At 45.2% G+C, this 27109-nt stretch overlaps 1 protein-coding gene across 1 annotated transcript in view; it reads right to left on the bottom strand.

Annotated features, from left to right (window-relative positions):
• Positions 1–27109, bottom strand: part of IGSF11 (immunoglobulin superfamily member 11) — a 234028-nt gene that overhangs the window by 11660 nt on the left and 195259 nt on the right. Inside the window, exon 2 of the mRNA XM_048494402.1 lies at positions 3408–3571. Within this exon, the coding sequence (XP_048350359.1) occupies positions 3408–3571 (164 nt within the window). The remainder of the gene's footprint in view (positions 1–3407; positions 3572–27109) is intronic.

Here is a 27109-nt window from a genome sequence, read left to right as displayed (position 1 = left end):
TATTCAGAGTTTCATGTTTTGCATCCCCATATGACAATAGCTGAAGAAACATGATGGTCAAATCAAGTCCATGCTCTAACACAACAGGACACCAGTTTCCCATAGCTCATAAAGAAGTAACCTTTTCTATGTGATCAAAACATTTCAATAATAACTTCAGAAATCGAGGATTCTGTTGAGGAAAACGTCATTGCAATGGGCTTCAACATCTAAATCAGCAGGTAACCTCATTTCCAGGAACGGAGTGTTCACAGTCTGGTGGTGGAAAGTGCCATCAAGGAGCAGCTGACTCAACAGTGACCACAAAAGACAGTGATCAGCAAAAGACATTCAGAGGTGGTTTGTCATTGCCTGCCTGAGCATCACAACCCTACACTCCCATTCAAATACTTATGAGATCTTGCGAGATTGGGCTAGCCTGGGCCATCCACGTCAGGGCTCAAAACATATTAACTGCTATTCATGAAAGGGAATGGCCTCTCCACATCTTGATTCTCTGATAATGGAACTAGGCATTACGCCTGTCAGAAGGAGGGGACCCAAAACTAACTGCCCTAATCCATGCTGTTCTTTTCTCCTCCTAGGGGCAGTGAAGGAAGATGTTACTGGCCACTGAGTAACATCTAGGCCAGGGATCTGCAACCTGTGGCTCTCCAGATGTTCATGGACTACAATTCCCATCATCCCCTGCCAACATGGCCATGCTGGCAGGGGCTGATGGGAATTGTAGTCCATGAACATCTGGAGAGCCACAGGTTGCAGACCCCTGATCTAGGCTGAGGGCTTTTCTGCACCCTCAACTTACTCTAAAAGTTGATCCACAAGCACTGAAATTGGCTGGGCATGTTTCTTCTGCACATCTGCACCTCCCTTTGCATTTTCACAGTAGTGGAGTCAGTTCATTTTCCCCACATGCACCTTAAATAACCAGGATTTTCAAGAAATGGTGCTGTTATCACTGGTGACACCATTTTTGTTCTTGGCTATATCAATATAGCATTACAATGGTAGGTTCAGTGGGTCCTTTGAATTCACAGTTTTTGGGAGGCTCCTATCAGAGAAGGATTCTGCTACCATAGGAAAGAGACCGATGTCCCTCGCAATCCAAATGGAGCAGAGCATTCCAAAGAGAGCTCTTCTGCAGTTACAGTCAGGGAGGGGAAAAGAAGGGGACAAGCTAAAAGACAAAAGCTTTGCTTTAAAAAAATACCTTTGTCTCTTAGGTCCTTTCCACATACTTGCGGAAACGAGCCTTGGTGACCATTCGCACACTAGTGTGCGAGTAGCCCCCACTTCCCCCATGGCCCCCACTTCCCCCACTTCCGCATGGAGCTGCCTCTCAGTCAACCCTCTCCACTGACCTTCATGTCCAGCGTTGCTCTGGAGGGCTGCAGGGACCCATCCACGCTGCCCTCCGACCTCCAGGGGTCGGAGGGCAGCGTGGGTGGGTCTCTGCAGCCCTCCAGAGCGATGCTGGACATAACGGTCAGTGGAGGCAATGGGGAAAGCGGCGTCTTCCCAGTGGTGTGGTTCACACCATGCCGGTGGGAAGACGCCGCTTTGCAAAAACCTCGCTTGGCCAGGACGGTGCTGCTGCAATGCAGCAGCGCCTCCTGTTCGAACAGCAGCCCAGGGACAGCATTTTTGCCGTCCCTGTGCCGCTGTATATCACCTGTGGGGAAAGAGCTTCTGTGTTTTGGGGCATTTACTGTTTCCCATGCAGCAAGTTTTGGAAACCACCACAACAGTCTAATCTGAGGCACAGTGAGTTCTAAAGATCCTAAAATGTGTGCATTGGAGATAATCAATCCAAAAGGGAATGAAAGCTCAAAATGAAGCAGACCACAAGTGTGGCAATGTCCTCAGCCTCTTCGTTGCTCCTGTCTCCTACTCTCCAGGCCATAATCAGTGTGTGTGGGAAGGCAGGGGATAGAGCTTTCCAAAGATGGCCTCTCTCAAGCTATGACTGGGAAGACACCAGGGGCCACTCCCCACTTACCTCGTCTGAGTGCAACCCCACAGCGACCCCTCGTAGAAAAGCCTCCATGGCTTTTGACAACGGAGACATTTGTTCCCCACTCATTTTCCATTCAGGAAATAGCGCGGGGTTCCACATCAAGAGTCAAAGAGGCAATCGAGCGTTCTGATTGGCTGGCACGCGTGTGCATCATTTACACGTGGGAGTTGCAGCCAGCCGAAGGCGGGGCTCCATTTTGATTGGCTGACCCGAAAAGTTCATTTGGATAAGCTGAACGCATTGTTTTGAGACGTCTGCACATGCTGACGTCACTACCTGTTGCAAATTGCTTGGGCAGAAAAATGAAAGTAAAAATCGGTTTCGGTTTACACCGCCGACAACCCTGTGCTCAGCGGCACTTTGCCAAGCTGCAAAACAGTAGAGCTCGAGCAAAAAAGAACAATGTTGGCACGTCTTATTGTGCACACGTCTCAATTTCCGAGCACTTTCTGACGGGGACACCCTCCCTAAACAAAATGGCGGTTCCTGTTTCCTGATTGGCAGGAAGCTGCACGTCAGAGCGAATCAGCCGAGGTTCCCCACCCCCCTGCGGCACCTGCGGGGTTTTTGAAAATGTTGCTCTTTTCAGAGGACCTAATTTGCCACGCGACAAGGAGGTGGGAGAGCGGCAAATTAAGGGCAGCTGCGCAGTGGGCGCTGGTGACGTGGGGAACGTCCATCCTCCTCGTGTCTTTTAAAGAGGTGACCCCACGGCTTATGGTGAGTGGGGAGTGGCCCCAGGTGGAAAACAGACTAGACATGGAAGGATCTATGGCTACCAATCTTGATCCTCCTTGATCTCAGATTGCAAATGCCTTAGCAGACCAGGTGCTCAGGAGCAGCAGAAGGCCATTGCTTTCACATCCTGCACGTAAGCTCCCAAAGGCACCTGGTGGGCCACTGCGAGTAGCAGAGTGCTGGACTAGATGGACTATGGTCTGATCCAGCAGGCTAGTTCTTATGTTCCTAAGCACTGTTCAATACAAACCCTTTGTCTATAGCCTACCATGGACCAAACCAATTAGGGGGGGGGTGAGAGTCTCCCCATAATCTGCCACCGTGGCTTGGAACATGGGCCAGCAAGGATGAGAACAAGCTCTCTCTCTCTCTCTCTCTCTCTCTCTCTCTCTCTCTCTCTCTCTCTCTCTCCACCTCCTCCCCTAGAAAGGCCTAGGTTTCAGAAGTTCCGCCTATGGAGACCATCAAAGATTCAAGTTCTCCCTCCACATCTGTGCTGCTGCTGCCCTGCACATTGCCAATGCAGCACGGAGATGGTCTGTGGAATCAACCCTGAGCCTGCATGTTTAGTTAAGAAAGGAGGAGAAAGAAACCACAGCATGCAAACTGGGTGGGCAGAGGCAGCTCTGCAGAGCAGCTAAGCTCCACGTACCTGTTCGGGTTGGTTGGCATTGGAGAGTGGGGTGACCATCCAGATGACGTTAAGGTTGGTGAGTGCAGCACTGGTGGTGAAGGTACAGGGCAGGACTGCCGTCTGGCCCCGAGCCACTTCTACACTCCGTGTGTTCATAAAAACCTCAAGGGGGCTCACCAGACCTGCAAAGAAAGAAGGAAAGCAGTTGGTCATTCCTCAGTTTCCTTTGTGCTTTTGCATAAGAAGCACTGGGCAAAGCACCTCGTACTGTCCAGAAAATGGGGGAGAAACCATTGAAACAGGGGGGTCTTTAGACACAGATATGAAGGAAGAGCCTATGTTTCGCAACACACTTTTTGCAAGATTGGTCACTATCTTGCTTTACACATTTCTACTCTCTTCTGCTTATTCTGTCAATTTGCATTACATGCAGAATATTTGCACAACACTCCATTGCAATAGCCTAGTTAGGTGTTCAGAAAAGGCACTGACAGCTTACTATGATAATTTATTTCATTTACTTAATTTATACCTCACTTTTCTCCCCAACAAGGACCCCAAGTGGTTTCATCACTCTTCTCATCTTAATTTTATCCTCACAACAACCTTGTGAGGTAGGTTAACCTGAGTGTGTGTGATTGGTCCAAGGTCACCCGACAAGTTTCCAACACAGTGTAGAAATTTGAACCTGGGTCTCCTGGATTCTAGTTTGACACTCTAACCACTATACCACACTGGCTGTCTATGTGTGAGCATCATCGTATTTCTCCAAGGCTCATAATAATTCATGAGGTCACTTTCGACTACTGTAACCCCCTGCTATCCAGCAATGTAGCAAAAAGTCAGGGATTAGTAGGGTTGTAATTCAAGCCCCTATTGCTTCAGAGCAGGTAAAAAAGATCTCTTCCTGAAACCTGGGCATGGCTACTGCTAGAAAGCATTGCCAATACCATGCCAAGGCAAGAAGTTTTTAAAAAATATTATTTCAATCCTAAATTACCCCTCCCCCCAGTATCTGTGACTAGCACCCAGACAAAATCCATGCACCATCTAGGCCTTTTCCACACATGCAGAATAATGCAGTTTCAATCCACTTTCAATGCCCTTTGCAGCTGGATTTTACTGTGCAGAATAGCAAGATCCACTTGGAAACAATTGGGAAAGTGGATTGAAAGTGCATTATTCTGCATGTGTGGAAGAGACCTTTAGTCTATCAGGTTTACCCAATATGACTGGCCTCATCTGGAAAGGAGACATTTTAGTGAAAAGGCGATGTGTTTCCATGTTCCAGGAACCAGTGCCTGTAGTGAAAGGCTTTAGTAGATGTGACAAGATGATAACCGGTTTCCCTTCTTCCCTGCTGAGCCACTAAGTGTCCTCCCTTTCCTTTCTTTCTTTTTTTTTGCCTCCAGCCCCCTCCAGTTATGTTTCCACCTTGGCCCAGTTTTGGAGACCTCCCGCTGCCTTGAGTAATCCAGGGCAGCCAGTGCCTCCTGGTGCAAAGGATGCAGGAGAAACATTCGTATGGCTAAGCTAAATAGCACCTGCAAGGCTACAGCTGGGAAAGGCACACACAAGTGATTCTGACAGGTGAACCTAGCACAGATGACGAGGGACTTTGGCGGAGGAGAAACCTGTCTCCACTAACAGGCACCAAAAAGGCACTGAAAACAAAGGGGAAACGGAGAAAGTGATGGAGCTTGGCAGCTCATTGTACGAGCGAAGATTCCCATCAGCATCATTTCTTATTTCTAGTGCTTAACTAAACACTTTACAGTAAATAAAGATTTCATAACAGTCCCTGCCTGCAGGCTCATACAGCCTATCTAGTATATGTATTCACTTCTCACAACAGTGCAACTCTAAACATTATTTTTCATTTTCAATTAAGTTGCTGAGTAAAAAAACAGACCCCCAAAAAAACAATGCACAGATGTGTGTGCCTGAAGATATGTATCCGGACGCTTGGACAGCCTGGAACAGACCACGTGAACGTGATTAAACACTAGTTAATAGCCATTTGACAGAATCCATAGGTTCTGCTTTCCTGGGTTGAAATTGCAGGGGACAAGTATGCATGTAGTAGAGGTGTGCTTTTGGATATGTCACACAGGAAAAAAGCCACCATTTGAATAAAGTTTTAAAAAGTCATATTTTAAAAAGCCAAAAAGTTTCTGGCTTTTTTTAGCTCCTGTCAAATGGCTTCTTTAAATTTTTGAAAGAGCTGCTGAATGTCCTGCTGACTGATTCTCACTGGGTGGCGGGTTTGGCAGCTCTTTCAAATTTAAAAAGCTCAACTGCGTTGCAGTCCATGGGGAATTTTTGAAGGGTTTTTTTTGGGGGGGGGGGTGGGCTTCAGTTTTTAAGGTAGAGGCATCAAATTTGCAGAACTGATGGTGTTTCTCCTGACACAAACCCCTGAGTGTGGTAAAGATTGGACCCCAATGGAGGAAAAATGGGGGCCAATTTAATTTGACCTAAGCTTTCTCAAACTTGACAAGTGTTTTGTGTAAGGAGAGGCACAACCAGCCACGCTGCAAATCTGGTGACTTTACCTTCAAAAAACTACCTCCCCCCGAGCCCCACAAAGATTTCCCATTGAATGAATATGATAGATCTACACCAGACCAAAGAATCTTCCAAGAGAAATGACCTGCCATAGCATGTAATGGGGAGGACTTTTGAGGCGACCCCAAGCCCCACCCCTAACCTCTGTGCTTATAAAAGCATGTCCAGGAGGCCGGCAAGTGCTCTCTCCCCAACTTCTGGGGAGAGCACCAGCCTGGCTCCAGGGAGCCTGGGGGACGACGGGGTGGGGCAGGGGGTGCAGAGCAGAGCTCCCCTTCATCCCTGGACTGAAAGGCATGCCATGCTCCATTTGGGAAAACTAGACCCTGCTGGCAGCTTGGCTTGGGTTTAGTCCAAAAAAACCAACCTCTGTTACACGTCATTCCTCACCTCCTTTGAATTTTGCCATTTTTAGGAATGTATCCATTTTAATATCTACACCCAGTACTAAAGTAGCCATGAGAGTTCTATACAGTTAGCCTGGGGGGCAGGGTGGGGAGGAGGCTCATGGCTCACTTGTTGAAAGCATCTGAAACAAGAAGCTGTGCTGATCCTGTGTGTGTGTTAAGTTCTGCCAAGCCACTCCCGATTGATGGTGACACTATGAATCACTGTTCTCGAAAATCCTGGCTCAGGTCTTCCATACTGGTTCACTTGCATTCTCTTTGTGGAAACATTGTGACCCGGAATGGGTAACATTTAGGTCAGTGATGGTGAACCTTTTCGAGACTGAGTGCCCAAACTGCAACCCAAAACCCACTTATTTATCGCAAAGTGCCAACACGGCAATTTAACCTAAATACTGAAGTTTTAGTTTAGAAAAAATGGTTGGCTTCAAGGCACACATTACTTGGGAGTAAACTTGGTGGTAGTCGGTGGCTTTGCTTTGAAGCAATCGTGCAATGCTTTGAATGGGTGAATCACGACCCTAGGAGGGTTTAGAAGCAAGCCCCATTGCCAGCAACCGAGCTTACTCCCAGGTAAAGGATTGTGCTTTAGTACTTCCCATGAAAATCAGTGGGGTTTAACAGCACTTTACAGGGTTACCTACATGTCGTGCCCAGCGGCCCAAGCCAGCCTAGATGTATGTGTGGGGGGGTCAATTTTCGTCCCCCCCATGATGAGCTCTGTGCACGCGTGCTCACAGAGAGTGAGTGCCTCCTCTGGCATCCGTGTCATAGGTTCGCCACCACTGATCTAGGTAATTCTATGGCATGGAGCCATGGTTCAATGACACAGTACTTGTTCTGCATGCACTCCAGACACTCCCAGGTTTGATCCATTTTCGCTCCAATGTCAAGGATCAGCAAGTAAGTGTTGTGAAAGACCATTTGAGATGCTGTGGACCATCTGCCAGTCAAAGTAGACAATACTGACTTGGATAGACCAACTTTGTGATGCAGTATCAGTTAGCTTTCGTGTGTGTGTCCCTGAGTATGTGGCATAGCTTTGCCTTGATGACCATATGGAGTCTTCCAATGCCATCATGCTAAAAATGGGTTTTTTTTACCTACCTAGAGAGCTTTGAAAAAGATGACTGTGAATGTTCACTTTTGAACTTTTGTCTTTTCGGCTACTTCTCACCACGCGGAGGAGATTACCCTGAAGTGCCAGATCGCATCTAAAAATTCTGTTGTACAGAACTGGTGAAAAATGCTATTTGCTGTTCCGCAAATGGAACTGCATTAGTTTGAAAACCAAAAAGATATATTAGGCCAGTTGATATGCACCTCTTTGTACACAACACAGAGATAAAAGGAGTCCAAAAGTGGAATTGCCCTAAATCTAATAGCCGAATTCCTTCCAACAGAGCCACCTCTGAGTCATCTGATTATGTATAGTCACAGTGTGTTCCCCAGACACAGGTCATTTGCATAAATGTTATTGTATGAGGTTTCAAAATAGAATTAGGTTCCTGGTTGGAAAAGGACACATTTCCCTGATTCCAATTCAGAAACAGTTTCTGAAGTGTCAGATTATTTATCTGGACAAATTGGCATTTTGAATGCCCAAAATCAGATCCCGACACTTGGAGACACTATGAAGCCTTTTGCAGGGATTGCTAATTATGGGTATGTGCTGACATTGTAATCTGTGCTTTCTGAGAGTCCACAGAAGCCCTGCATCTTAATGCGCAGGGTTCACAGATGCTAAAAATAATTAGAATCAGCAACCCTGGCTAAATCACCGTACATGTGATGGTGTTCAGAGCTTCTGGGGAACTTGCGCACCATGGAGCAGGCTCTTGCTATTCGTCCTGGAGGGTGATTCAGTGGGAGCAGGACCAATTTATACTGGGTTGTGGCTTTTATAGCATCTTCTGGGAGTGCTTACAGATGCTGACAATGGTCCCACGAGGCTGCCATGCACTGAAGGATATTTCAGGGCTATTCAGGCACAATCTCATGTCCCAAATGCCCACCGCACAGTTCATCTTGAACAGACACAGCTGCCAAATTGAGAGGCACTGCAGTACAGTAGTAGAACATCTGCTTGGCAGGCAGAAAGTCACAGGTTCAATAGCTGGCATCTCCACTTAAAGGGACCAGGTGATAGGTGATGTGGAAAACTTCTACCTGAGGTTTTGGAGACAATACTGGCCTTGATAGACCAATGGTCTGATTCGATATAAGGCAGCTTTGTGTACTGTTTGGGGAAAGGGTGTGGTTCAGTGGAAGAGCGGTTGCTTTTCATGCAGCAGGTTTCAGGTTCAATAGTGGGCATCTCTAGGTTTCAAAAGAGCAGGCAGCAAGTGATGTGAAAGAACCATGGAGACTGCTGTCAGTCTGAGGGCTGGTGTGGTGTAGAGATTCGTGTCAGACTAGGACTTGGGGGGACCAGGTTTGAATCCCATGCTGGACCATGGAAGTCTGTAAGGTGACCTCAGGCCTGTCACAATCTCTCAGCCTAACCTACCCCTCACATGGTTGTTGTTGTGAGGATTAAGTGAGGGGGGGGGAGAGACAAAAAGTTGCTTTGAGTCATTGATCGGGGGGAAAGCAGGATATAAATTAAAAATCAGCCTCAGCAAGTAGCATTGGAGTAAGTATACAGTGCTGATGATGGATGAATGGTCTGATTCAGTTCAAGGCAGCTTCATAACTACAAATATCCGAGTCTTCTTGAAACTGGCAGCCCCCTTATGCCTAGTTCCCACTGACTTTCAATGGATACTGGGATGTATTTCTACTTCCCGGGAAGTCTGAGTGGTAGAAAGTGCTGCCAAGTTGCATGGTGACCCCTCATGGAGTTTTTAAGGCAAGAGATGAACACCGCCTGCCACTGCATAGCAACCCTGGACTTCCTTGGTGGTCTCCCATCCAAGTTCTACAGAGCTGAGCCAGCTTAGCTTCCAAGAGTTGACAAGACTGAAAACCTGACCACATACAAAAATGCCACAATGCTCAATTCTCATGCTCATCAACCGACTGACAAAGCTGCTTCACAAATGTGTATTTTCGTATACTGATGTTTGGAAAAAGTGACAAAATGGACATGGATTTATCACACACATGCAAGCATACATGCCCATGTGCTTTTCCTGTGCAGAAAAACCATGGAGAAAAATCATCACATTTGAGGCAGCCCCAAGAGCTCAGCAATACTCTAAGAGCCCAAACAAGAAGAGGTGTTTGGATTTATATCCCCCCTTTCTCTCCTATAGGTGACTCAAAGGGGCTTACAATCTCCTTGCCCTTCCCCCCTCACAACAAACACCCTGTGAGGTGGGTGGGGCTGAGAGAGCTCTGAAGAACTGTGACTAACCCAAGGTCACCCAGCTGGCATGTGTGAGAGTGCACAGGCTAATCTGAATTCCCCAGATAAGCCTCCACAGCTCAGTTGGCAGAGCAGGGAATCAAACCCAGTTCCTCCAGATTAGAATGCACCTGCTATTAACCATTACGCCACTGCTGCTCATTTACAGGCAGTAAATGAAGTCACAGCCCCCTGAGAATATTTGTTGTGAAATACTTATTGAAGTTAAAGGCAATGCCATTCAAGTCAATGGGGTCTGTATGTGGGAGAAGTTCCCTCTGGTAAGTGCACCCTCTGAAATGCCCATTTTTCATCCAAGGCAACAACAGATTGGAATTATCCTGGGCATCCCTGGTTCTGACGCTCAGCCTTGGTAACACACCAGCTACTGAATGCACTTGAAGAACTCCACTCACTTACATTAGTGCCAGGGGAGCAATCTTGTTTTCAGCCGGGGGCAGGAGGAGAGGTTCGCTAACCATCTGAGCAAAGAGGAATCCCTGCTAGTGAGGTTCTCTGTATTTCTTCACAGTCTAGCCTTGAAGCTTCAAGCAGCCAAGTTAATAATAAACGTTGCAATTCCACTTCTCCTATGTGTAGGAGAAATGTCTGGCAGATCATTGCTCTGCCTCGGATTTTTTTTTTAAAGAGAAAGCAGAAACTGTCTATTTCCAGAATTATCTTTTTAAAACAAATAGTGGTGCAAATATTGATACCAAAGCACTCTCCAGTGTCCCAGCCTCAGTTTTTTTTTTCAAAAAAGCCTTCCTGTTTACCATCCCAAACTGTCAGTCCTGTGTTTCTTAAGAGGACACAAGCTAACCTTGGAAATCTAGAAACCCTTACGTACCTGTGAACAATTATTTAGTTGAGCCCTCATGTCATCCTATCCTAAACGCCCAGAACAGAAGACATAAATGGAACAGCAACAAATAAAAGAGAGAGGATCTGGCAAACTTTCTGGATGCGCCAAGCACATATGTCAAAACTGAATGGCTTTAGTGCTGCTTCAGAAATGACTTCGCATCAGGATTTGGCAGACATCACAAGGAAGGTAGATCCATAAGTATAATACAGTCTGTGAGATCCTCTCTGCAAGCTTTTCATATTTACATTTGGTGAACAGGCAGGTCTCACCTAAAGTCTCCAAAAGATCAACAACCATCAAATCCAAATCCAAAAGAAAATTCAAATTCAAAAGAAAGAGCTGAAGATTCACCCTAGGAAGTAGTTCTAGAGGAGGTACAGGAAAATATATTGTGGGAAGGATAAAATTAAGTGGAACCCTAACTACAAATTCATGTTGACATTATGGAGAATTTAACAGAACGATGAGATGCAAGAAGTCTCCTTATTCTAACGACTGCAGCAAATGTAATGCTTTCTTCATCCATATATACAAACTTCCTTTTTTAGTGTTTGGGGACAGGGAGTCTTTTTACAACATCTGGAGAAGCCTAGATGCCAGGAAGAAGAGTTCTAGCCTAGCTTCCACCCTGACATGCTAGCTTTCTAGGCAGAGAGGTTTTTTCATGCAATACCCCATTTTCAAGCTGAAATTATTACGTGGAGATCTATCTGTACAAACAACGGCTGAGAGCATGAGAAGCTGGCATCAGAATGTTGTCAAAGGGAAAAAAGGAGTGTGACTTTAGTATATCAGTAACAGAAATGAAAAGGGTCACATTATTTTCCTTGCCTCTGATGGAATGGAAGATTTATTCACTGAATAGGTGACACACAAGTGGCTCTTGAAAGCAAAAGTGGAAAGTAGGCTTTTCCTGCTCTGATAAACGATAATGTTTTGCTTGAAAAAAAGTTGACTGACATATATACAAGCCCATACAGTGGATGCACAGTATAGCCTCTAACAGGCATTCTGTTCCAAGCGACAATGACATTGACACAGCAAGGACAGCCAAACTGCAAGATGCATGTTGTCCCTGCCACAAATCCCTTCTGGCCTGTGAATAAGCCTGTGAGCTGCCAGGAAGTCATCCATTTCAGAGGGGTAAAAGTGGTCCTTCCAAAAAGGAAGGAAGGAAAGAGTGTACAATTGCTCTTCAAAGCTACTGCAAAGAAGAAGCGTTGTGATCTCGCTTGTGAAAACTAGAGGGGGCAGGGGGCAGAACTGTGAGAGAAGGGTGGGAGCGTAATTTCTCTGAGGGAATTGGGGAGGAATGAACTGACCTCCCTTGCCGCAACACCATAGTCCTGGCCCAAGCTATCCCCTCCACGCCTTTTTTTTGCCATCAAGTCACATTTGACTTATGGTGACCCCTGGTGGGGTTTTCAAGGCAAGAGACCTTCAGAGGTGGTCTGCCATTGCTTTCCTCCATGTCACAACCCTGGTATTCCTTGGAGGTCTCCCATCCAGGGTCAGAGGTAAGTGTATGTGACTGGCCCAAGGTCACAGAGCAAGTTTCTATAGCATGCATGGGGGGTTTGAACTTGAGTTTTCCAGGAGTTAGTCTGACACCCTAACCACGACACCAGGCTGGCTTTCTCCTCCAGATATTTTTAAGAAAATGAAAATATCTTGATCTAATACATTTTTGCTCATGTTGAATTGCTTTCTCAATGTCCAAGGAGCAGCAGTGGTGTAATGGTTAAGAGCAGGTGTACTCTAATTTGGAAGAACTGGGTTTGATTCCCTGCTCTGCCGCTTGAGCTGTGGAGGCTTATCTGGGGAATTCAGATTAGCCTGTGCACTCCCACACATGCCAGCTGCGTGACCTTGGGCCAGTCACAGTTCTTCTGAGCTCTCTCAGTCCCACCCACCTCACAGGGTGTTTGTTGGGAGGGGAGAAGGGAAAAGGAGTTTGTAAGCCCCTTTTAGTCTCCTTACAGGAGAGGAAGGGGAATATAAATCCAACTCTTCTTATTCTTCAAGAATGCCTAAGCTTCAAGAAAAGGTCTGCCAATTCAATAGCAACTAGAAATATCAGTTCATGTGTCTGACTGCAATATCAGACAGTAGCAGATATTTGGGTGTCATGAACTATTAGGATTGATTTAATAACACAGAGTCCTAACACAAACATCTTTAGAGATGGGAGGGAAAAAAGATGGAAAACATGGACTGTTGTTTGTCACCCATATAAGGCATAGTTATGGGCCATGCAGGGGTCTATAGGAGGAGACGTGTGCACCAATTAATACTTAGAACCACTTAAGCTTGAGTGGTCCCTGAGGATCACTGATTGTTCTACCAACAAATCTTCTGGCAGCCACATCCATTACCCACAAATCAGCACTGTTCCCAGCAGACCTTTCTCTTCTGTAGCCAATAGGCTGTGCCTGAGCCAAACAGGAAAAAAAACAGAGCAACTAAAGTCCCACTGACCCATGCTTCTCCAGACACTGTTGGTGGCGTTGGGAGGGATGATAACACAATCTCCTGGCACTTTACCAATGCAGAAAAAAAGCCTCTCTCTGGAAATGTCAAGAGGAGGGTAGGAAACCATGTCCAGAGATAATGGGAAATATTTCCTAACTCTACATGCCAAGTTGCCACTGAGAGGAGGAATTCAAAGCTGAGGAAGATAAGAATGCTTCAAATAGTTACTCCCTCCAGACAGGGTGCTGCGATTTTATTCCTTTTCATTATAAGACCGAACATGATTCAAATGTTTTATTCTTACTGAAGAGAACAAAAGTTTCTTTAGTTGAGCTACAATAATGGCAAATGTTGCTGAACCCTTTCAGGATGCTGTGGACATACTGACAAGCAGATCCAGATGCTGCTCTGAAACCTTTCCGAGCCTCCTGCCTGTTCTCATAATCAGCAACATGCTCGCATGAATTCCTTTACTAGCCTAGATTTGATTGTGTTGATGGATGAGGGTCTCTGGACACATTGTTTCTGCAGCGAGCAACAGCCTCCCTGTTCAGATATCTAGAAAGATGCACTTCTGTGAACACATCAGTTACAGACGTGGCCTCCAACACACAATCTTGAATATTCCCTATGTTTGCCACATTTTCAAGACCTAGACAGAGGGTCCCTCTTTAAGCAGAGAAAAGACAGGTAGGGAAGAACATCTCTGACACACACAAACAGATTCACAGCTTTAAAATTGTCCTTTTCCAAAGGTGTTTTCTAAAAGAACTGTGTTTACTCTCTTTTTATTTGCATTTATATGTGTCCAGAGACTCTCATCCATCTATGCCATTGGCTTGAGAAACTGAGCTGTTCTCATTACATTAAAGAAATAATGACAACATCTATTGGTTACAAGAACATCCCAGATCATCAGATTTCAAAATAAGTGTTGATGATCATCTAGAGAGCCTGGATGAGTTTTTCATGAAGGAGTCATTCAGATTCTGTGCACTTGGATGTAAAAAAGTAAAGTTTCCCCTTCAGTTGTGTTTGACCCTGGGGTACCACTGCAAGCAGTGATTTCATAGGCAAGCTGTTTTTGTGGGGTAGTTTGCCATTGCTTTCCCCAGCTATTCTTTACTCCCTAGCTATGTGCTAGGTACTCATTTACCAACCAAGGAATGGCTGGCTGGCTGAGTTGACCATGAGCCAGCTGCCAGGATGTCTGACCCACAGGGGGCTTGAACTCCTGACTGTGTGAGTGGCAGTCCAAGCACTTAACCACTAGGCCACGCGGCTCCTCACACTTGGATGTAAGTCCTATTAAACTTAGTAGGACTTCTGAATAGCTAATGCATAGAATTGAGCTGAATATCATTTTGTCTTCTTACATGTAAGGATCTATGCATTCCACATCTCCTCCCCATTAAGCCCACAATCAAAAAGAGACGTGTGGAAACAAATCAATGTCTGCACCAGAAATGTGCAAAGGAGCAAAGGGTGTGACTTAAATAAGCTTGCATTTATAATTTATACGAAATGCAGAATCTGGGATCTTTTAACTGCAGGGTTTGGCAATTCCTTTGTCATCTTAGGTTCCTTTTCCAGCCTCGAGCACCCCTTAGCCAAGGCTGCAGTTGCATTTTAAAGGATAAAGATACCTAAATTGTTTTGTACTACGAGTGAGACTATAAATACAGGAAAGTACATAGAACTAAAAATAGTTCTCGAATGACATTAGCTGGCATAAAGCTAATCAATCCCCATCAATCTCTGGGGCATGCATTAATCTTTTCTCCTTGGTATAGCATTGCACAATTAGAAACATGACAGGAGGCTTGATATTTCTCTCCAATGCATCTGACACTGGCCAAGGCTAGAGATGGTGGATCACTTTTGAACAGTTAGGCCTTGTGTCCCCTACACTTTCATGTGGCCGCAGAGGCATTTCATTAACAGCTGCATTGACAAGGCTTTTTGCATGTTTTAATGGGCCAAGGTTGCCAATTCCTAACTATTTAGTGAATGCTCTTTCTGCCTGCTGAGAAGGGACAATGCACTGTCTTCCCAGCTTGACACGACCCGGAATTATCTGCTCTGTTCAAAAAGGCTAGTTCCGATCATGAGATGTTAACAAGCAGAAACCTCTGCTTCTCTGGGTATGCTGATCAAAAGGCATAATATTATTCATACCAGAATGGGCTGCTCTCTGTTGCTCCCCAGACTGTTCTTTTCCCCCTGATCCTTCCAAGTGTCCACAATCCTTCCATACTATAATATTTTTCTGTACTGCATACAGCCACTTCTTTTGTGACAGGGATTAAATGAACAATTCGTTCCTTTAAAATCACTTGTTTAAAATTCAGCTGTTCAAGATCAAAATAATCTTTCGAAGGCTACACTTTTACAACCAACTTTTACAACCAGTGAACTCGTTTCCTTGCTCAAGTGGAATCAGTCAGGAAACACCTTACAACAAGACTCTTGATTTTCAAAGATCTTTGCCAGGCACAATGGTATGATGGGGCTGATTCCTTCCCCTTTTTACTGTGGCAATGGACCATACCTCTTAGGGCCATTTCATAGGTCATGCAGTGGAAAACCTGGCTGTGCCACTGAACGTATGTTCAATGGTTCACTAACAAGCACACCAGCATGACACATGTGTTCAATCCATTCACAGTTTGCATTTTAGGGATATGCTTAACTCCTTAAAAATGCAATGTATATTACCCCGATGATGCTCCCAGGCCCACTATTAGGATACAGCAAAATCAAACATGCTGATTCAAAGCAGCCAAGTAACACAGAGGATATGCCAATCCCCATATGATGTCAGGCTGGTTGCAGTGGGAAATAGTGGATTGTAATGGCCCACGCCATTATGATCCCCAGGGTTTCCCCAGGGATCACTGACTGCAAAACCCTGTTTGTGGATTCTAATATCCACTAATATATTTGTGGGTGTTTTTTTTAAAAAAAAAGACTTAGGGCCAAATTACATAATTTGCCCCTAAAAATCAGCTGCATAAAGAGCCAATAGTCTGGATCACAGCCATGATGTTGGAGAAGATAGTAAAGCTCCTTGCTTGGAAATACTTCTGCCCTGGCTGCTTTAAGCCCCATCAAAGGGGGGCATGGACTAGACAGACACAAAACGGGTAGCAGGATTCCCCCATCAGCCCATCCCCTTTTTGAATGGCCACAGGGAGCTATGTCTGAACAGGGAAAAATCAACCACCCTCTGTCCAGTGCCCAATCCATTATGCTTTTTGGAAAGCCTTGGGCCATAGTTGCTCCCTAGCAGTGTAATGGAGCCTCCATCCAGACACAAGCTTATTCCAGTTGTCTCATTAACAGTTCACTATTAACACAACTGGCCAGTGGTGCAGAGAATACATGAGCAACTGAACCTACCTTATACTGAAAACGGTCTAGAACAGTGATGGCGAACCTTTTTGAGACCGAGTGTCCAAATTACAACCCAAACCCCACTTATTTATCGCAAAGTGCCAACCCGGCAATTTAACCTGAATGCTGAGGTTTTAATTTAGAAAAAAAACCGGTTGGCTTCCTCTTCTTCTGCCCCACCCTGCCAGCCTGCTCTTGTCTCCAGCAAGTCCCGCATGCACCGCTCTGTGCCATTCTAGCATCTCTGCCTCCTCTGTGCTCCCCCCCTTGGGCAGCAGCCACCTGGAGCACAGGCACCAGGCCCGCCAGCCAAGGCCTCCCTGCTCACCATGGTGTGCGCATGTCATGCTCAGTGGCCCAGGCCAGCCTAGGTGTGTGTGGGAGGTGATTTTCTGCCCCCCACATGACGAACTCTGTGTTTGCGTGCCCACAGAGAGGGCTCTGAGTGCCACCTCTGGCACCCGTGCCATAGGTTCGCCATCACTGGTCTAGAACCTCCAGGGTCTCAGAGTCCTTTCTCATGACCTAACCCTTGGAACTGGAGGTGCCGGTGCTGGGGAGGAGGTGCCGGGGATTGAACTCGGCCCACTCGGGATCTTCTCCATGCAAAGCAAATTTCTACCTTCTACCTCAGAACTACAGCGGTTCTGAGGTATACCACTGAGCTGAACTCTGGAGTCTCTATCCAGCAAAGGAGTTCCCTAGTTTCCAGGCTTGATGGAGGGCTGTCAGGTTAAAATTGGGGGAGGGGGGGGCAATTGTGATGGAAAGAAGTTTTATTTCTTCGGCTCACAAAAGTCCTGATCCTTGGGATATCCTGACCACCCCTAGACAAGCGGTGATGTGCTCATTGGATCAAAGCCCCCCTCCCAAGTGAGCCCAATCGCCCCCACTTGCCCATCACCCACCCCCCGAACAGTGACCGAAAAGCGGAGCGGTCATCAGAACACAGCCCCTCAATGAAGCCTCGTCTCCCAGATCGGCAGGCAGGTTCCCCCCACACCCCCGCAACCCACGCCCATCATCATCTCGCTGTCCAAATTCGCTCGGCAGAGCCAAGTCAGCAGAGATGCACTGCGCCGCGGATCGGAGCCAAGCGCAGTCAGCAGCAGTGGCGGCGGCGGCGGCGGAGGCATGCATCCCTTGAGCTGACACAGCAATGCAGCTCTCGGGGGAGAGCGCCGCTGCCAGGATGGCCGCAGCCCGATGCAACGGCAGTAGTAGTCCCCCTTGCCGGAGCCCGGGAGCTGGCGGGTGCCTCGGGCTGCGGCGATCCTGCCCCCACGAGGGGCTTGCTTCTCATCTGTGATTTATGGCCAAAGGCATCCCTTTCCTTCTCCTCCCCGAGAAAGGTGACACGGGGATAAATTGCCCAATAAAAAGGAAACGGTTCAAGCTTGACCACGATCGATAAGAGGGCGGGGGGGGGAGGGGAAGCAGGGCGCAAAAGGGCCCCGTGGGACACGAAGAAACCTGCCCCGGGGGGAGGCGGTGAGCAGATGGGCAGGGGCCGGGCGAGAGCTCAGCTTTGGCAAGAAGGACTGCAGGCAGATGGGGCAAGGAAAGCATCCGGCTGGAGAGAGTATCCATCAACTCGAAAGACTGGCCGGGTTAGCAAGACTCTGGCATCTGATGGGTCCCCGTGAGGCTGCGGATCTGGGGAGCATAAAAGCAGCTGAGATATTCTTGGCCGCGGCGCTCACAATCCATAACCATAAATAATAATAAACGGGGGGAAGAAGTGTTATTCCCCCTTGGAACAGGAGCTCACCAGGAGAGCGTGACAGAACTGCCTTTGAGGGATGCAAATCAAAACCTGGAGAACCGGAGAGGCTTTGAGTGTGAGCCCTCTCTTCTGGCCCTCAGCAGGTGAAGGCTTGGGGCCAAGTCCTGGGACCTCCAGCCATAGGGCAGCCAATTGTAACTCCTTCCCAAAATCTGTTTGTCATGACCAGAAGAGCAAGATTGGCAGGTCGGAACAATGGCAGCTCCTGACCAGAGAGAATAAATCCAAGGTTATAGTGTTGATTTGTTTTATAAGTACTATTGTTGGGCGCCGCCCTGAGCCCTTTGGGGGAGGGCGGGTTATAAATGTAAATAAATAAATAAATAAATAAATGTTCACCTGGACATTGCAGCCAGTGTGGTGTAATGGTTGGACTACCATAAGGAACACAAAAATTCAAATCCCCACACCTGCCAGGGAAGCTTGCTGGGATATTTATCTCAGCCTAACTTACCTCACATATGGGTGCTGTGTGGTTTCCGGGCTGTATGGCCGTGTTCTAGCAGCATTCTCTCCTGACGTTTCGCCTGCATCTGTGGCTGGCATCTTCAGAGAAAATGTTTATTCTCTGAAGATGCCAGCCACAGATGCAGGTGAAACGTCAGGAGAGAATGCTGCTAGAACACAGCCATACAGCCCGGAAACCACACAGCACCCAAGTGATTCCGGCCGTGAAAGCCTTCGACAATACATATGCCTCACATAGTTGTTTAACAGTTAAACAGTTGTTTAACTGGAAGAGGGGAGAACGATATGTGCCACTTGGGGTCCCCATTGGGAAGAAAGGCATGGTATGAATGAATAAAATAAAATAAATATGTAACACGAAGTAAAATATTCAATTATTCACCAAGAAAGAGCTTGGCTCACAAGATATTTCCAATTTTTTTGGTGCAGTGCTGCTACCTGCAGCCATTTTCTTCTTCTTCTTCACCCTGACTGCACTCAACATTATTAGCTTCACCTTCATGCAACCATTATTTTTGCCAGAGCCTGATGTCAAGGATGTTTCCTGATATCAAGGATGTCATCCCATTACACAAATGACATCACAGATTTAATTGCTTAGATCATGTGAACTAGGGCCATACTGAAAGGAAAAACAACCCCTAGAAAAAGGTGCCCCCCCCTCAGACTCCAACCCCCAAAGGAGAGAGGCAGCCTACCTGTCCAGACCTATGGCCTGGCACAGTCCTACACACCCTTTAGAGGGAGAGAGAGGCCGTCAGCCTGCCTTGTAGGTTGGGTGCTGCCTCTTTCTCAATGCAGAGGGCCCAGTCTGGCAGACCAGTTGCAGCATCACCTACATTGTGCAAGGTGGGTCAGACATTGCCGTTCTGATGTTTTGCAGGCTAGTCCAAGGTGGGGGGGGGACCATTAGCAGGGCCGGAGTGAGGGGGAACTGTGCCCGGGGCACGCGTGTGCCCTGCACCTGCTCCCACACCACGCCTACACGCCGGTGCACACCTGGTGCATCATGCACCCCACCTGTCCCCTTAGCACTACACCACTGACCATTACCTCAGTAAGAAAAGTCCCTGTGACCATAATGACCAGTTTACTCGATATGAAGGGAGACACATTTTAAATTGAAACCAACCACAAAATGAGATAAGGCTTATTGACTCAGCCAGGAACAGAGAGCAGTGCCATCCTAAAATGCTCAGAATCTCTCTTTGGGATTGCCCTAGAAGTCATCCTTCACAGTGTAATCCCTTCCGTCCTCCAAGGAGCTCAGAGTAGTATACCTCTCTCATTTTATCTCCCTTTTAACAACCCTGACAAGTAGGTTAAGCTGAAATAGAATGATTGGTCTGAGGTCACTCAGTAAGCTTTATAAACACAGTAGGAATTTGAACCTAGATCTCCTGGATCCTAAACTGAAATGCTCACCACGGCACTTAATTATCAACCACCATACTATAATCACAGTTGGAGATCTGTCTTTAAAAAGCAGGGACCTGCCACTGACAGAAGAAGAAAAAACTAACGGTTATGTGATAGAGATTAATGGATTTCCCTTGTTCCATTCTTGTATTCATTCTGCCTCCTCTCTCTCTAGCATTTTACTCCCCCATAAATCTGGTTTAACTAGAGGAATTTCTAAAATTAATTCCGGAATTGTGTTATACTTTGCCGCAGACTTCAGTTGCTTAAATTGCATCTCCCCGCCCTCCCATATTACTTACACTTGTGTGCCTTGATAAAATATCACACAAAAAAGCAGACTTAAATGTGATAAGATATATGACTATATCAAAATGCTAGTGTATCTTGTTTTACTGACATATTCATGCGTTTCTGAGCATTGTTAAAATATCATGCATAAAGAATTTTGTTGCGTTGTCTATTCAATCACATTGATGTTCTTTTTGTAGTGTTTTGTCAGGGCTCACGTGGGACTCCGGGAAGATGTGAACAGGTGCGCACACCATTTTACCTATTTGAGCACCAACAACTTTTTTTTTCACTCTGCTTTAACCCAAAAGCTCAGGTCAAGATCTCAAGAATGACATATTTTATCAATGCAAGAGAGAGGGAGGGAGGGCAGAGCTCCACAGCAGTTAAATACCCAGGGAAATTTGAACAGTAACTCCACTCTAAAACACATGTACAGTTTTCAATGTGATATGCAAAACTGTATATACAAAAATTATAAGGAAAATGTCATCAAGCACATAATAGCATCATAGAGTTGGAAGGGAACAAACCGTCCATCTAACCTAACCATGCAGAATCTTAACCAATTCTGTAGGGCCCTTCCTTGTCCTGTATACTGGAATCTGAGGGGACACTGAGATTAGGGATTTTATACTTTTAGGCTCTGATTTTAACATTCACTATCATATAGATTATTGTGTGTTATAATTGATTAACTAGCATTTTAATGTTAAATTTTTATGATTGTATGTTGTTTCAAAACGTCTGTAAGCTGCCTGATTCTGCGCTAGTCAGGAAAGGGCAGGTTAACAAATCTTATATATATATACATTAAAAAACCCTGCTCAATGCAAGGTCAACCTAATGCAACCATGACAAATGTTCACCCAACCACTGCTTGAAGGCTGCCAGTGAAGCAGTCACTCATTGCCTTTGCATGGTAAACATTTTCTGAGAAGCTCTTCTTATTGCTGCTGAAGTTTAAGCAAAATGTAGCCAATCTCTCACCACACAAAGGCCATGTTTGTATGGTTATAACAGAAAAAGCAGAGAACTCAAACAAAACTAATATTAAAAGAAACAAAACTGTGACTCATCAAGATCGGAAATTCACTTTGGAATGGACAGAACAAGTGATTGGCCCTGCCCAGTGCCATTCACCTTTATTCATGTGACCATAGTCTGAAAGGAAACACCCCCCCCCTTTTTTCCCCAATCAATTCATTTTTACTGTTTCCCCTTTTTGTTTTCAACATATATTCCACAGGAACTCTGCCAGAGGCCTCAGGTGGCACGTCTCTCTGTGCCCATGATGATTGGCCAGAAAAACCCACGCTCTCTTTGCAACCATGCGGATGCATGTTCCAGAAATAACAAGGCACTGAACTATTTAAATGAACAACTTTCTCCCTTTCTCTCTCCTGAATTATGCATTTGTTTCACTGCACACATGTGACATCATATGCCAAAATAAAATAAACATGATGCATTTAGGCTAACTAATCAACATATCTAGAGATACTGTAGAATAAGAAGTGGATTGTCAATTCCCCCCAACATCTGTGTAGTATTCAGCATGGGCTGCCTGTGAGATCATGGTTTGCTCTTCTAAACACTAATAGTTACCCTAAGGTAGGAGTACACAATCCAGATGAGCCTGCAGGAAATTTCAGAATTTTTAAAACAGCCAGTCAGTGCCACCACAAAATGGCTGACATGGGGATATGCAGCCAGCCATAAAATGGCAGCCAAGGGGGCTGAGGACACTCACAAAGTGTTGGGAATTTCCAAGTGATGTGTCCTCATATGATTGGTGCAGCTGTTTCCACACGGTGCTCTCTGCAGACACAGAGTTGCACCTTCTGGGTTCTCCTGAAGCACTGCTCTGACAGGGGAAATACAGGAGAAGAAGTGGGTGTCATGGAACATGCCGATGGGCACCATATTGGAAATCATTGTTTTATGAAGAACTTACTTGAGTTGCTTTCCAACCCACCTCAGCCCATGCATTCTAGGATTTTAGGGAGTCCATTTCCATTCAATACTTTGAACTACTTTATATTAGGCATTTCCTTTGGGAGTGCAAGCCACCTGATGGGGCAGAAAGTTCCAGGGAGGAACTGGCTCTCATAGCAGACACAGCCAATGGGGCTGTTCTTACCACCATTATGAAAATTGCATACATTTGTTTCCACTCTCAGTAGACTTACTAATGAATCGCCACCAATAGCAGATTGTCAATGAATGCAGCGTGAAATGTATACACATGCACTGTTATCTCATGTGTTGATCTCATATGTCAGTTCTGCTTTTTCTGTACACTAAATGCCTTATATGATAGAAAAACTGTAGTTATAAGGGGTCCGTACAGAATGAGGGATAGATCCTACTTCCAAGCTGCACTTATGTAACATATATTTCTCATCTACCCCTTCTAGGGGCAGCCTGCTGTGTACCTAAACTCCCGCTGGGGGGGGGGGGGAGGAGGATGTTTAATAGTGTTAGATTTTGCAAGTGCCAGCCCCCTCAGTCATGAAAGAGTTAACTTGATGTTTGTTTTGTTTGTTTGCTGTAATCAGATCAGTTAGATTGCCTTATAGCAAATGGGCCTTGAGAGTTAGCATGTAGGTGTCTCTTGCACAATTAGTAAAATGCTTGTTTGACCATTGGATATCAGTGAAGATGTGTCCTAAGACACTTATGCAGAAGGGGAAGGAGTTTTGAATAAAAGTTTATTGCTGTTTGTTTCCGCCTGCCCCCGCCTTCACTTTCTCTTTTTACCTTCTTGCTGTCTAGTCATAAGGTAACTACAATGTGGCTTAGATAGTTAGAAAGTTGCTTTATTGTTTTATCCATGCATACCCTTCCTGTCTAATGTTATTTGGTAAGTTCTTTTTATAAAAATGTGTTGCCTCTGTCACACTTTACTCTGCTGAATATGAATATGAATCATGAAACAGTGTGGGGTGTTTTCAAAATGAGGAGGGAATTAGTGGACATCCAGGAGTAGTGGAAGTGAGTCCTTGGATGTAACCCTCAACACAGGCATTATTTGGAAGTGTATAGATTTGGAAGGGCTATTTTTAGATCCCCGCACCTAAACACATGAGAACGCTAGAAGATATGCTGAGATCTGAGCATTCCATCACCAGCCACTCACAAAATGCAGGTCAGTCTCACCTTGGGTGAAATTCACATCTGTCTGCTTGACATATATCTTTAAGTGAAAGGATTCATACCATGGTTTTCTCGGTTCTTGATGAAGAAGAAGAAGAAGAAGAAGAAGAAGAAGAAGAAGAGGAGGAGGAGGAGGAGGAGGAGGAGGAGGAGGAGGAGGAGTTTGCATTTATGTTCCACCTTTCTCTCCTATAAGGAAACTCAAGGTGGCTTACAACCTCCTTTCCCTTCCTCTTGCCACAACAGACACCTTGTGAGGTAGATGAGGCTGAGAGAGTTCCGAAGAACTGCGTCACCCAGCAGGAATGGAGGAGTGCAGAAACATATCTGGTTCACCAGATAAGCCTCTGCCGCTCAGGTGGAGGAGTGGGAAATCAAACCCAGTTCTCCCAATTGGAATCAACTGGCTCTTAAGCACTACACTACACTGGCTCTCTACTCATTTATTATTTACCATTTCCATTTTGTGTTGAGTTCTGATCCAAATGCTTTCCATCAACAAATCAGATTTTTTGAATGCTCACAATGGAATTCATACAAAAGAAAAAAGTTTATTTCTTTGGAATTCATAAATATAATTTTAAAGAAATCAACTTCTTAGCAAAATGTTTTGGGTTGGTGTTGTTGTTTTTTTTGCAGAAACAAAGAGTAAACACTAAAATAAAACTGTGAGTATCCCAGATTAACAAAAAATTGCACCATGAAATTTTCTTGTTGGAGTACAATGTTTCTATGGCTTATGAAAAATGGTAAAGCAAGTAACCCTCTTAAAAGAAAAGGAAATTAAGACGATTTTTTTCCAATTCAAAGAGATTCATTTTGATGAGGGTTATTTCTTCCCTCTTCTAAAATTAACAGCTTCTGTGGTGTGTGTTTTAATTATTCCATTTTACTGTTCGCAATCCAGAAATCATTATATAACTGTTACATTATGAGATGCGCTTTGGTAAACATTATGGGCAACACAAAATCCCCAGCTCTGGGGTGAAACTAAATATAGGAGCATTTTGTAAACATTCTTCACAGCCGTTTTTGAATCAGAACATTCATTTTAAAAATAATTGTAGAATTCTTGGTAGACATTATGAGTGCTCTTTCAGCAATACACACTGCATTGCACTGCAACTATACATGCCACTTGCTCTCCATTGGCTAGTAAGGCTAATAGGTCATAGATGTGCATCCCATAGTGTAGATGGTTGTTTCTCCATACTCAAGAAGGGTATCATACATTTTGCAGAACCAGGAGCACAGAGGAGCTATCTTCTGAATAATCTTTTGTTTCAGCAGCTGTCTTTCTGGCAATTATATTAGCTTGTATCCAACAACTGATTTCCACTCATGGAAGGACATTTCTGCTGGTGGGTCCTCTGATTCTCAGGGGCAGTGCTTCTCAGAGTATGGTAGGCAATAGCAGGAAGGAAAGGTAGGAAATGACCGTTGCATGAGTTCTGTTCCACCTATGGTCCTTGTTGGATGCAAGCCACCACCACCATTAAGTACAAAGTTATATCCTGGGAAACGTTCTTGGCTTATGTATTTCACTTAGGGAAAGTGTGTTTGTTCTACAGTAGTGGTTTCCAAGGATGGTGGCTGCTGAGTTGTTTTAGAAAGTGAGCAGAGCCTGTTGGGGTTTCTGATTGACCAGTGGAAATGTCTGTGCAAATGTTCAAAAAGTTGCTTCAGCAGCAACTGCCACGGCAGCACAAGGATCTTCACTGCATGCCTGAAGGTGTTCATTCATTTAAAAAAGGGAACTTATGTCTGAAATAGTAAAGAGTTACTGTCAGCGTTACCCATGATCTCCTTTCATGAGGATTTGTAGCTGACTCCACCTCTTACAGCAGCCATTTTGTAATTGGCTCTACCTCCTGCACAGCCATTTTGTATTTGTGCTCACCCCCACCCCTGTGTCAGAATTCCAAAGGGGCCTACAGGCTTGAAATGATTCCTAGAGAGAACATCCAGTTTAGGAAGAGTCCTGGCCATGTTCATTGTGCCTTGGCAGCAACTTAAGTGAGTGGAGAGAACTTGCCCAATCCTCTCCTGCATCTGCATATTTAAAATGAAGCTCAATACTCAAGGGAACTATGTCAGGGAAGACAGTCCACAATAGTGTTCTCATTGAGAAGCTTTCCCTCAAGCATTAGAATTCCCAGAATTCTTTTCAAAATCATTGTACTACAAGTACTACAAGTTTCCTTACAATTTTGGCTCTCCTGTAAGGTTCATGTTTGTAAAGATATCTTGTGATCTCTGGACACTATCCTCTTTCAATAGTCCTAAGTGCTCTCCAGTCCAACTCCAGGTATGTTTTATGTCGCACTTGCATCAGCACTAAATACCAGAGGCGTAGCTCCAAGGGGACAGGGGGTGCACGACACATCAGGCGCGTGGCCCTGTGGGGGTGTGGCAAGGGTGTTCCGGGGGCGTTCCTTGGTGCACCGGGCGCTTTCCCCCCTTGCTACGCCTCTGCTGTATACTTGCTGCTCTGATGAGGTCTCCAGAAGTTGCATCAAGCTTTCTACTTCATCACCCTCCCTTGCACAGTTCTGTGATACTTTCTCTTTGCTCTGTCTTTCTTACTACTTATCCTTCTGTCCTTCATTCACCAGTCCTTAGATAGAGATTTCCCTGTATCCTCTGAGCAACCCAGTTCCTTCTGCTTCCTGTCCTGCTGCACTTTTTCTTACTGTCTTTGCCTCCCCCTCCTCTTCTGTTGGGTTTCTTTAACACAACTCCTTGACCTCAAATTTTGATTTGCCTGGAACTTGGGTGCTGATTTGACAAGAATACTATAATTTGACAGGCTATACCTGCTCCCTTCTCCCCCACCCTGATCTGGATATAGGTTGACATTTTCTAAATCTTTTTACATGCTAATGATCTAAAGAAGTTTTCAGCACAACCCCTTTCATATATTTCTCAGTAACAAGATCTATAAATGAATAATGCTTGCCCTTATATATCTAAAAACATCCCAAAAGACCAAGCCATTTTATTCATGTCACACTGCAAGCCAGTAAATGTCAACTAAACAAGATAATGGTTGGAAAAGCTTAACAAAACTCTACCAGTTGGAAAGACACTACATGACTTTATCTGATCATCATGCACATCTTAAATACACAAAAATGCTCTCAATTGTGAAGAAGCCAGATAAATGTCAGCTGTATTATGGACTCCACCTATACTTGAACCTAAATACTTTTTAAAAGCGAGCTTTTAAAAACAGTACTTTTCAAATATTTGGCACCACTGACAGCAATGCTTTCAAGCGTCCGTGCTGGAATGTGTCTAGATTTATTTCCACAGACAAAAAGAAAAGGAAAAAACATTCTTTCTTTCTGCAGTGTCTAAAATACCCCCATAATGTTGCCCCTGGCCCCATGGGGATGTCCCATGGGGGAGAGCTGCAAATAAGTCCTCCAATTTATGCCTGTGGAAAGCTAGGCACGATCCAAACCTTTATCTACAAGCAAAAGGACTGGCAGCATTTCTGCTAACAGTAAAATCCCAGAAGGCAAAGACTGAAAG

This window comes from Sphaerodactylus townsendi, linkage group LG04 (assembly GCF_021028975.2).
Source record: "Sphaerodactylus townsendi isolate TG3544 linkage group LG04, MPM_Stown_v2.3, whole genome shotgun sequence".
NCBI classification, from domain to species: Eukaryota; Metazoa; Chordata; class Lepidosauria; order Squamata; family Sphaerodactylidae; genus Sphaerodactylus; species Sphaerodactylus townsendi.
The sequence above is the reverse complement of the archived record's forward strand: the minus strand, read 5'-3'. Positions and strand labels throughout refer to the sequence as shown.